The sequence below is a fragment of the Corvus brachyrhynchos genome, unplaced genomic scaffold, assembly GCF_000691975.1.
Source record: "Corvus brachyrhynchos isolate BGI_N302 unplaced genomic scaffold, ASM69197v1 scaffold114, whole genome shotgun sequence".
In the NCBI taxonomy this organism is placed as follows: domain Eukaryota; kingdom Metazoa; phylum Chordata; class Aves; order Passeriformes; family Corvidae; genus Corvus; species Corvus brachyrhynchos.
Genome location: NW_008238337.1, coordinates 3,576,197 through 3,588,755, shown reverse-complemented (window position 1 = coordinate 3,588,755; position 12,559 = coordinate 3,576,197). Strand labels below are relative to the sequence as shown.

The 12,559-nt window shown below is 42.6% G+C and overlaps 1 protein-coding gene across 1 annotated transcript in view; it reads left to right on the top strand.

The window, feature by feature from the left end:
- Window positions 1-12,559, top strand: part of PPTC7 (PTC7 protein phosphatase homolog) — an 18,828-nt gene that overhangs the window by 3,980 nt on the left and 2,289 nt on the right. The window contains exons 2-5 of the mRNA XM_017734823.1: window positions 5,187-5,366; window positions 8,078-8,276; window positions 10,395-10,518; window positions 12,174-12,303. Of these exons, the coding sequence (XP_017590312.1) occupies window positions 5,187-5,366; window positions 8,078-8,276; window positions 10,395-10,518; window positions 12,174-12,303 (633 nt within the window). The remainder of the gene's footprint in view (window positions 1-5,186; window positions 5,367-8,077; window positions 8,277-10,394; window positions 10,519-12,173; window positions 12,304-12,559) is intronic.

Here is a 12,559-nt window from a genome sequence, read left to right as displayed (position 1 = left end):
GCTGCCTTTCTTGTCAGCAGAGCTGCTCTGGAGCAGCACTGAACAACTTCTGAGAATGAAGCTTATATCTGGTTATTCTTCCCCACAGTTTCTGCAAGGACACTGCACACAAGTGTTCAGGTCAGAATTTCCAGTTGAGCACTAGTTTTAGCTGTAAATGCTATTGATGCTTGCTGATGGCAGCCAGTTTTCCATTCATACACAGATCTTGGCCTGAAGGAAGAGCAGATTCTGTCAGAAATCAGGGAGAAAAAAGCAAAGCTGAGCACAGTACCGGAGGTGAGGGTTAATCATACCTATGTCATAGGAATCCTTGGAAAAATCTCCTGCTCTTTGCTCTGGTTCATCCATGCTGTGAATACTGAGCCTGGGATGGATCAGGCTGGCAGGGATTTATTTCAGTGTCTGCCCCCAGTACCTGTCCTTTCTCATCAGTTCCACAGTCACTGAACACCCTGAGAAATTAAATAGTTGTGACTAGGGAATTTTTTGTAAAGCCTTCATAAATAAATTATAGTTTAGTGTTCTCCTGGAGCTCCCCAAATCCACTGAGTGTTTTCTCAGGCTTCAATAAAATAGGGAAGAATTCTACCTGGAAAAATCTGCTTCAGGAACGAGTATGCTGTAGTGGGGGGGAAATAGATATGAGGAACTGTTGCTTTCTTCTGGGAGTAGATGCACAATTTAATGTTTCCAGTTCCCTGTTTCTCCTTCAGTTTGTTCTTCAAGATCATTGCTCACTTTGCCTTTGTTTTTTGCTCCCTGTTGTCACTTACCCAGTTACTCTTCCAGAACCTTTCTGTTTCATGCAAGGGTAGTTTAAGTTTTACTGTAACAGTGTGAATAAGTAACCTTTCCTTCTGTAACTTGTTAGCAGTCACACACAACCTGCCTTTAGGGATTTGTATTTAACTGGGCTATTTTCTTTGTCAAAACCCTGGGGAGGGGATAGACACCCTTTGGCTCTGACAGATCCAGGGAAGCTGCTGAGGGTCAGTGCTGGCTTTGAGCATTGGACTTGGTTTTGATGGAGAACCTGTCTAGGTGTGTGTGATTTATCCTACCACTGATAACACAACAAATCTCATCAGTTAGTCTGAGTTCTGATATGTTGACAAATACTAGGTGCTATATTTCAAACTTGTGTGGTGCAACTCATTGCACCTTTCTACCATTTTAGCCTTCATATTTGGTGCAAAATTCAGTTATAAATATATCCTTTTGATGTTCTTTTAGCAGTGATTCATTGCTATTTCAGGTAAGAATCTCAAGAAATTGAAAGTTCAGTAGGATGTGCGGAGTGCCTTAGAAAGTTAATTGTGGTTGCATGCAAAAGCAGCTCCTGCTGACACATTTATGCCTGCCTGGTGCTTCTCTGTGTGATTTTTATTCTTGGCTGATGCAATATTTCAAAGTATCCATCTCTCAAAAGGTTTTTGGGACAGGGTGGTGCTTTTGGACTCTGACTGCGGGCAGGTTAATTTCCCAGTTAAGCAGAACTGGCCCTCATAACATTATTTATATTAAACAGGGTTTGATCAGTATCAGGGGTTTGTTATGAACTATCAGGCTGTTTAGTTTATATTTGCTCTGAACCAGGCAGAACACCTGGATCTCACACAAGTGAGTGGTGAAAAGCAGATATTGCTGCTTTCAGCACTGGCTGGTTTTCCCTGGGCTTCTGCAGGGAACTCATGTGCTGGCAGGCAAAACAATTTTGCACTTGGATTTCAGCTGCCGTCTTATCCCAGGTGCTTTTAGCATTTTGAAATCAGCTTTAACAAGTTTCACTGCCAGCATCCTCCCTGGCTCAATTTCAGTGCTGCAGCATCAGTCACTTGTGCTTTGTCTTGTAACTTCCTGACAGGTGTTTCTGTAAGAGAGATTTTGATACTCTGAATCTTTGAGGAGTTGGAAAAAGCCAGTTTTTGGATTGACACATGCAGCAAGTATTTTATCTGGCAGGCATATTTGTGTATTTTCCAGCACAAGGCAATGTAGTGGAGTGTTAACTCTCAGATTCTGAGAAATCTCTGTAATATAGTTAAATACTTGAGAAGTATTTATTCTTCTGAAGTAATTTATTGTGAAATTTTCAGTTGCTTTATTTACAGTGGTGGTTCATCTGGCTGCAGGCATTGCACTGTCACGTGGATGTTTGTGTAATTTCTGCATGGACTTGGAATAGCCACAGAAATGTTCTTTCTATAAAATTTTCTCATTTACTCAATGGCTTGAATGAAAAAACCCCAAGGTTTGTGTACAGTTCAATTTCAGCAATTCTCAGCCATGCAGTTTGTCTTTAATGTCCTGTGATTCCTAATTTGTAACATGGTTAATACTGGAACACAATGGTTTATGGCTCAAAGGAAAACATGAGTATTTGTTGAAAAGGTAATTATTTTGAATATATACCCTTTTTTTTTCTTGGATGAAAGCAAAGGTATTATATATAAATAGAGCTTGGCGTTATTCCTTGGGAGTGATCTTGCCAATAGCAACACCTTTGAATTTTCTTTTGAGGACAGAGGGAAAACCTGGTATTAATCAAAGTTGAGTGTTTAGTTTTTGCTACTTCTGGAGTTTGAAATAGTTTCACTCCTTATTTGCTGTATATCAAATAGCACAAAGTTTACTTAAACTTTATTCTCATTTACATTTCATCTATTTCAGTAGCAGTTTACTCAAACTGTTTCAAAATCACATATTCCTCTCCCATGTGAAATTGTTCAATTTACAGAGATTGTAGAATGCAAAGACGCTGGGTTTATTTTAAAACCATATTGAAGGTAGGACAGGATGATTAAAGGTCTTGGCCCCAAACCTTTATAAACCCTCCTCTTCTCCATTTGGGGCAAGGCCAAGAAATAGAGTTGGTAGCTGGTGGGGGGTTGTGGAGGTGTCACTGAAAGCAGCCTCCAGGGCCTGCTCCTGAATGCAGTGGTTGTGTCAGCTTCTGTGCCGGGGTGGAGCAGGGAGACAGCGGAGCTGTCCTGGTGCTGTGGGATCAGACAGTGTGTCCTCTCAAGTGTGGTACCCAGCAAAGCCAGAGGAGCTGCTGGTGGATGTCTAGAGGGTGATTGCACTGCACTGCACTGGCAGAACCTACTTAAAGCTGTTTATAGCTTGCAAAAAGCAGACAGGAAGGCAGACAGACAAAGGCAGTATATGGCTCAGGACAGAGTATGAAGGGTGCTGCCATGATTATGGATTCATATTTCCTGCCTGCAGTAAGAAATGAACAAAGAAAGTCAGATGGCGTGCTCATTTTTCCTTTAAAAATTTAATAGGTTTTGATAATTGGCCTTCTCAGGTGCTTGCTGTGGTGGCTTTCTGGTACTCTGTGCTAAAGCTGTAGTGTTTCTGTTCCAGTGTTTCCCAGCACTGATGTAAAAGGCTTTTCTGGATGGCTTGAGGGAGCTCCGTAGCTTCTGCTGAGCTTTCTTTGTAACTGCCTTGGGAGCCAAGAGCTTTGGGCAGCATTTATCAAACATCATCTTTTCATTGCATTAAACTGTTGTTAGTGAGGCAGTGCAGAAATACATCTGGACCATGTTCATCTTAAAGGGAAGGAACAAAAAGTTTATCTGGTACCTTCACATAAAGCACCATCATCTGACCTGAAGCTGAGTTTCTGTTTTGAGTTCTGGATCTAGAACCTTTCCTTTATGATCTGTTATTCTAGACTTGTCTGTGTGGCAGCAGAAAGCAAAGGGTTAATCCAGTATTAATATGAGGTTGTGAGACCTGTAGGGAGAGGATTAATCTGTTCTTGAAGGATCCAGAAAAGTAATTTCTGACAGCGCAGGGTGCTTTTGCATGAGCTTCTTGCCAGGGACTGCTCAAAGAGGTGAATGCAGGGATCTGCATTCCTGTAACATTCTTCTGAGAAAGCAGAGGGACAAAGCAGGTGTCTAAAAGGTTGTGCACTATTTTAGGGAGAAATCTGATTAATGTTGATAGGCTGTTCAGAATCTGCCTATAACCTCCTGTCAGATTATAGTTCACTCCAAGGTCGGCTCTAAACCTCCCGTCTCAGTTTCAGACCATGTCCCGTGTGAAGGGCGTTCAGAGATGAGGAAACTGAGTTTTATCTTCTCACTCACATTTGCATGCCTTTGATAACAGCGGTGTCTTTTTTCCTGAGCAGACTGTCCTTCAGCACAGTCTGAGCTCTGAAATTCATTTTTGGTGCTTTTATCATGAACATATTTCAGCTTTACTATGTTTTGGAAATCTGCTTGAAATTATTTGTCTCGTGCTGAAGATCAAAAAGATTTTTGGAAAAATTTCTACAAAGGAACATTTTAATCTCAAATAATACCTTCAGCGGTATTTTGCTTTTGTCATTTAGGCAATTGGAAGAAGTTCAAAGTTCTTAAACCAAATGACCAGCAGAAAATGTGTCTGCTGCTCACCTCCCTCTGATCACCCCCTTTCCATGACCACAGTCACTGTTTTCCATGTGGTTGCTTAGAAGCTTCCCAGGCTTTGGTAGAATTGGTCTAATTTTCTGATCTCCGGGTTATTTTGAATAACTGAAAATTGTCTGGATCACAGTCAGTTTTCATTCTCTTGCTTGGCTGAAGCTGTAAGCAACAAACTCTCCTTGAAAGGGGTAGGTCCCAGCATTGTGTTGGTTACATGGATTTTGGAAAACACTTGTAAAATGGGGATTTATTTTCTACAGATACTGAGAACACCAAATAGAAATCATTGTCCTTCATATGAGTAGGTAGTCTGGGAAAAAAAACTGTGCTGCTGAACAGCAGCAAGTGTTTCTGTGTCATTTCTGTACTAGTTAAAATGTTGACCTTCACTTTTAAAATTAATGAAACCTCTTCCCTTTTAATGGACTGATGAGAGGTTAATGGGATTGAATCCCCATCTTAACCCCAGATTTCTCATTATTTGTTCTGTAGTGGAGACAGCCTCCTCATTCTCAGCATTAGACTTTTACCTTCCTTTCAGCAATTCAGATTATATTTGGAATTTGGTCTGGGAGCTGATACCAGAAGTTACCTTAAAAATATTCAGAAATTTGTTACGTTAACCAAAAATGTTTTCCAAGCCGGTGCCATGTCCTACCTTTTAGTTACTTAGATCGTAGGTGATGCAAATAATTAAACCCTTTGTTTTGAAAGCCACTTCTGTTCAGGTAACTCTGGTTTTGTGTTTCCTTGCAGGGGTGGCAGATGGTGTAGGTGGCTGGAGAGACTACGGGGTTGACCCTTCTCAGTTCTCAGGGACTCTCATGCGAACGTGTGAACGTTTAGTAAAAGAAGGACGGTTTGTTCCAAGCAATCCTGTTGGAATTCTCACCGCAGGCTATTGTGAGCTGCTGCAGAACAAAGTACCTTTGCTTGGTAAGACACCAAAAGTATGTCAGTTCAATCTGGGTTGTGTGTTACCTACACATGGGCTTACTGAAGGGTGCTTGAATCTGTTATCATTCTAATTTGCAGGCAGTTAACATCACTTAATTAACTGAAAACATAGAAATGTAGTTGCCTTGGTGGCATCCTTATTTTCTACAAAACTGTTTTAATTAATTTAGTAATGCAGGGAGTGTTGATGTGTGTGTATTTATCTATAAAATACAAGGCAAACGGTCTTTCTGTGGGAAGGGTGAATTCACCAGAGTTTGCAGAGCGAGTTCTGCAGTGGAACACACTGTGCACATGTGCTCACTCTGTATTTTATATGTATAAATAACTGTTCTCTGCTAAAAACTCTTCATGGCTGGTTGTGGCTTTCTGCTTCAGCTATGCAAGGAAAAGTATTTTCTGAGGATAATCGGATGCAGTTCTGTTCATTCCTGGCCTTACTCTGCTCCTATTGCCTTTTATGTCCCGTGGACTCAAACCCCAGTTGGTTGACTTCAGTAATTCATATCATGCGATCTCTGGTAGCATTATTTTTATAAATCTTTGTGGGGGGATTCATTACAGATCTTTCTGAAAGCCAGCTGAAGTAGATGCTTCACATATTCTGTGTTAACCTTGATGGGACACGGCATTCAGCTGCCTGGGGACTGGGAGCAGATAGAGAGGTGACACTTGGCCTCAGCTGACAACTCTGCCAAGGGGACACTTCTCTAAAGGACATGAGACCTCTTCTGCACCAAGAAAGTGTTTGCCCTGCATGAAATGCACAGGGCTCACCTGACCTTAAGCTGCTGTGCCAGAGCAGTGCTGTGTGAGCTATATTTAACTTGCCTGCTGAGCTGGGAACAGATGTTCTCGCATTATATGCCGAAAGAATAGGTTGGAACCTCAGGAGTGACCTTAAGTGTCACGAAAAAGCAGTGGTCAGTAATTACATTAGGATTTGGTGTGTTGAATGGTGCTTATTTGTGCAAAGCAGATGTAGCTGTAAGTGAGCTACAAAGTGGGGCACTGGCGAGAGCTCTCCCTACGCCTTTGGAGACGGAGCAGCTCGGCTGGGCTTGACCTTTGCAGTGCTGAAAAGCAGCGTGTGCTGAGTCACAAGATCTGCATTCCACACATGGCCTCCTGGTTACACTCTGCTAATAGAGTTAGAATTTGAAACTAATGATCCTTAGTGTTTCTCCTTTAACTGAGAACAGTATTTTTAGAAAGAGGAATAAACCCCTGGAATTGCCACAGCAATGCGCATTTAGAGTTTATTTAAAATAAAGAGACAGGAGAAGACTTCATTAAGAAAGATTCACTAGGCAGTAACTTTTCCTTGCTGTTGTGCTTTAAGCCTGGATACTTGGTTCATCAGGATTGATCCAGTAAATAATATAAAATAAAACTGAAAAGGGGAGAATCTGTGCCATTTATTTAGTCACTCTTGTGTTGCAGAACAATTTTGGATACTGTCACATATAAAATCAGAATTTTTTCCAGATATACTGCTTTGACTTAATATTCATTAAGGATGGAGAAGGTCCTGTGTGTTCACTAGAGAAGAGATTCAGGGCAAGTGCATTGCAGGGAACTCTGTATGTTAGAAAGAGAAACATCTGGAACGGGCAGTGCCTGGAGCCAGCTGGACTTCTGCTCTAGCAAGCCTGATCCTAAGCTTTGCTCACTGCAAGCTTGTGGTCTGTCCAACATGGAGCTGTGCTTGGAAAATCCTGCTGGAAGAACATGGAGGTAGAAGATGAAGACAGTTCATGAGCTGGTGATACGGGGCAGAAGTCGAGAAGAAATGCTGTAGCTGTATTTCACCCCCTTGGGCATTGAAAGGTGTTTTGGTGGCTGTGCTGTCCTGTTTGCAAAATTGAGCGATGGCTGTTTGCTGTGTAGGACTTCAGGTTTCTTTGCAATACAGCATTTTTGTGGCTTGCAACCAAGCACAGTTGGTGGCTACTTCCCAGTGAATGAATGGAGAATTCCTCAGTGCCCTCAAGCATGGCTGGGATAGTTCCAAGCACAGTTGACATCATGTTTCTGCTATTACTTTAATTTGGAATAGTATTTGTCTCTGAAACATGTTTTCCTTAAACTTGTGGAGTTGGTATCCTGAAGACACGACAGGATTATTATTTTTTAAACCTGAAGCAAGCTCTGCAGAGCCAGGCTGGGAGGAAAAGCATTTCATGTTCTGAGCAGAGAAATGCAGCAGGACCTAATACTTAATTGCAAACGGTTCTTTACTTGGTGTGGTTTATTTACAGCTGATGAGTTAAACTGTGTGGAGAGCTCCTAGTATTGTATGGATGCTACTAGAATTCTATTATCTCCATGATTTTGGAATTTCAGTATTTTATGTGAGTTCTGTAAATCCGGTCCTATAGCAGAATGTGCTGACGTATGTTGGGATGGAAAACTGTAAATAAAGCCAAACAAAACAGGTATTTGTCAGCATAACGTGTTTACCAAAATCAAAGCAGGAAGAGTAAATTCTACAGAAAAATCATAGTTTGCATTGCAAAGATTTCTAGCATTTTGCTAGTTTTATTTTATATTAATTCTGGCATTGTTGAGTATTACCATTTCTCCTGACTTTTAAGCTTTGATAAGTGTTGTAATTATTGAACTATTGATCAAATCAGTGAGAGAACAAGCAGTTTCTGTAAGGCTGACTGCAGTCACTGTGTTTGCAGGGAGCAGCACAGCTTGTATAGTAGTCCTGGACAGATCAAGTCATCGTTTACATACAGCCAACTTGGGAGATTCTGGATTTTTGGTAGTCAGAGGAGGAGAAGTCGTCCATCGATCCGATGAGCAGCAGCATTACTTCAACACTCCCTTCCAGCTGTCAATAGCTCCACCAGAGGCAGAAGGAGTTGTCTTAAGTGACAGGTAAGGGGGAAGAGGAACCTTAATTTTTAACCTGTGCATGTGACCAGCTCCCAAAAAGTTGCAGTTTTGCTGCTGTGGGGCTCTTCTGTAGCACATAGGATTTAAACAAATATCCAGACAGGTCCTGCACCTGCCACCCTCCCTCTTTAGATAAAATGGGAACATTTCTCACCTTGTACTTAACTTTGTACCTGTTGCACAGTCTGAATTTATTGGGCTGTTCATGGTGGCATATTCCCACAGCCATGGGCATGTTCTGATCCATGGGGAGATGTCACCCACTATAGCTGGTGTGTGGACAAGTGGCTGGACTTACCAGCAGCTTTGGTTCCAATCCCTGTCTGTGCTCCCTTGGGACTGTTTGGAGTAGCTAATTTAGATATCTTGGCACCGAGGTTGCAAGTGCTTGAAGAATAGAGCAGAGGGACATGTGACTGTAACTTGTGTTTCCAACTTGCTGTTTCCAGCAGCATATTGTATTTGACCAAAACGAGCAAAAAAACTGTTTGGCGGAACACCAAGCTGGGAATGAGAGTATGAGGAAAGGACAATCTGTTCACAGAAATGGGTTGTTTCAAAGGCAGGCTTGTTCTTGTGTCTTCCCCTAGGAATGTCAGGCTGATCCATCCTGACTTTGTGAAGTCTCACCAGTAATATGAAATAAATTCAAAACCAAACAGCTTTCAAATATGTGTTAAAATGCAGCTCTCAGAAATGTCTCCCTCATTAAAGTAATACCCCTCATGTGAATATGAGATGGTAACAGAATCCTCAAGGAGTGGCCGTGGAATACAGGGAATGCAGTAGGCAGCTGAAGTTTTGGACTCAATGAGCTTGAGTGTTTTCCAGCCTAAATGATTCTGTGCATTATCAGGGCTGATGCAGTAAAGGTTGAGACTTTAATCCAAAATAGGTCTTTTTGAAAGTGTTGGTTAAGCTGTTGAAACTCCTGACCATTCTTGTGTGTGCATTCATCCTGCAACTGCTGAGAGGAAGCCAGGGTAGGACTCTGAAATTAGAACCTTTCAGTATTCCAAGCTCTTTGTTAGACTAAAATTAAATGATGGTTCGAAATTCTAGAGCTGTAAAAATCTTAATTTTCCTGATACTCTCTGTCATCTGTAGGAAGATCATAAAAACAAAGAGCAGAAGGATAATTGATAATGTCCAGTGGAAGTCAGGGAAGCCAAGTAATCTGAGTCATCCAGTAATAAGGAAAGCACAAGATAAATGTGCTCCCACACTTCAGCTCTGAATCATGATTACAGCTTTCTGCCTGGTTCCTGCACTGTTCCTGACGTTAATTAGTACTCATGCTCCTTGTCGAAACGCTTCTCCTGTCCTTTTTTATTTGTTGTCCCAGTTTAGTGATGAATTTGGCTATATATGGGCATAGGCAGGCAATCTTAACTCCATCAGCCTTCCTGAAGCTACACATCAGTTGAGCAAAGCAGCTCCTCTGTGTTTTGGCAGAGCCCAGTGGCCTGGGATGCAGCAATTCCTCGCTTTTACAGACCCCTGAAGAGTGTTTAAAAATGAAAGGTTTGTTATGTTGTTTCTGAGAATCAGATTTTGCAGCAATATTCATGTCCAAACTAGGTGTTTTCTCCTCTTGGTGTTGTGTAATGTGTTAGACACAAGCATTCAACAGACTCTGGTAGCGATTTCCAGACGTGTTTCATATTCCATTGAATTAGAAAGTGGTTCAAAATCCTGAAGTGTTTGGGGCAGGCCCTTTATGAATTGTCCTTTCAAGTACTGCTCTCTTAAACATCTTCAAGATGAGCAGAAGGAAGCCCTGAGCTGCCATTCTGCTTAATGGTTTCCATGGAGACACACTCCTGAAGCAGATTAGTTTGCAGGATTGTTCATGTGGGAATTTTAACTGCAAATCCTGGGTGCAATAACTGGAACAGGACCTGTTTGCAGTCACAGTGCCTGTGGTGGGGCTTTCCTGACAGCCCATCCTGGGACTAAAGCTCCACAGTGAGTGATTATTTCTTTCTCTTGCACAAACCGCCAAAGAGTAGTGAAGTGCAGGAGCTGTGGATGTGCTCTTTGAGGTTGTTTGGTGTCTTTGTGAGGGCTGGAGTCCTTTAACCTCTGTCCCTTCCCCAGCCCCGAGGCTGCTGACAGCACGTCCTTCGATGTCCAGCTTGGGGACATCATCCTGACCGCCACAGACGGACTGTTTGACAACATGCCTGACTACATGATCCTGCAGGAGTTGAAAAAGCTGAAGGTGAGTGTGTGTGTCCTCAAGCTCTCACATCTTTTGTGCTGGCTAAACCTTTATAGTTACTACCTTTACTTCTAATGCACAAAACCTTTGTGTTTTATATAAAAACCCCACCACAAAGTGCTGTATCATTAAAAGGCTTTTCAGATAATATCCCATGGGAGCAGTGCAAGGGACATTGACCCCAGAGGGCTTTCTCTTGCATCTGCATCCAGGCTGAATCCAGAAGCAGCAGCTTGGGCATAAATTTCCCAAGTGACAGCTGGTTCCATGTCAGTAACTGGTGAGGGAGGGGGAGAGGAGGAGGGGAAGGGAAGGGGGAGATATATGTTCAGTAGCAGGTGCTGCCTTTGGCCACGCACTGCACCTGCAGGTTGGAGATGATACACAGGAAAATAGAGAATCCTCTTCTGGGTTACTTGAGGGTGAGCTTACACTTAAAATAACTTTCAGCTTCTCTGAAGGTTTATAAACCAGTAATTCTGACACAGTATGGGCTGTCTGAATTGTGGGTTGCACATGCTTGAAAATCTTCAGTGTTCTGTAAAAAAAAAATCCTGTCAACTGTTCCATGTTAGTGACCACAAATGTTTTTTAAATAGTAAGAATACATTAAAATATTTTAACTTGGCTGAGAACATTTAGCTTCAGGCTATTTACTTACAGAAAGGCAAGTACACTTAAGGAGATATCAATATGTATAAACTCCTTGAGGAAACTATTTTGCTGTGAAATGCAAATAAGAGAATTACAGTGTGATTTTAAAGAGAATTTGGCCTCCTCTTATCCTGCAGCTCCACAGGTCACTAATGTGTCACTGGGGCTGCAGCCACCTCACACCCTTGTTTGCAGAGGGTAAGGGTGTCCAGGCTGGCCACTGGAGCTGGAATTCCCTTGTGGAAGAAAGCTGAGCTCCACCTTTTGGTGTGTTTGGGAAAGGCACCGGAGTTCCCCAAGAGGTTCAGCCAAAAGTTAATCACATAAATGCCTGCTAATTCCCAAACCTGCAGGGAAGGCTCTTGAAATGACAAGGCATTTAAAAATGGTTACAGACAAAAAGAGCAGTGGTTGTCTGTCATGTTGGCTTGAGTGAGAAAAGCCTGGGAGTAAAGCAGCAGAATTACTGAAACAGGGAAAAAAACATCTTGGAGAAAGTGTGTGTGTGCTCTCAGTGCATTTTTTCATATCCGACTTGAAAGTGCCCCTTCACCCCAAGTGTGCTCTCGTCAGCTGGGGTGAGAGAGCCAGAGGTGCAAGACGTGCACTCAAGATAAAACAAATACTTCACCAGAGCTGCTTGGGAGGCAGGGAAGGTCCTTGTAGGGTGCCCTGCAGGGACAGCTGCCAAATGCTCTGTTCCTTTCAGATGACATAGTTTAGTCTGTTTTGAGTAGTATTCTTCTAAGTTTCTAAATTCTGGAAATCCTCCAAACCCAAGTCTTGAGCTCCTGGTGGGGGTTTGAGGTCTGGCCATCCCTTGTGAAGATCCACAGTTGTAACCCAATTTACAAAGCCTAAAGAATGGGGAAGGCTCTGTTTGCAAGGGAATGTGATAATTAATGCCCTGGCAGTGAGGGATCTCCAAAACTGACATGGATCAGCACAACAACTTCTGTAGGCTTCTGAATAAGAATAAACTTTTTTCCTCGTGAATGTAGAACTCCAACTACGAGAGCATCCAGCAGACTGCACGGAGCATTGCTGAGCAAGCCCACGAGCTGGCCTATGACCCCACGTACATGTCACCCTTTGCGCAGTTCGCCTGTGACAACGGATTGAATGTCAGAGGTACGAGCTTCTCCTCCTCCCACTGCTGCTGTCTTGGGGAGATCTTCAGCAAAGTGAAGTTCTGCTGTTCCAAAATCCAGTAGGAAAACAGAACAGTAGGAAATGTGGTTGGCAGGAGAGCACCAAGCTCGTGTGGGATTTGGCAAAGCCCCCAGGGCCTGCACAGGCCATCCCAGCCCTGCAGAGCAGGAGCCTCCTGTGGGGAAGCAGCTGGAGCATGGAGAACACAGTGCCCTGATTGTTTTATTTTTAATCT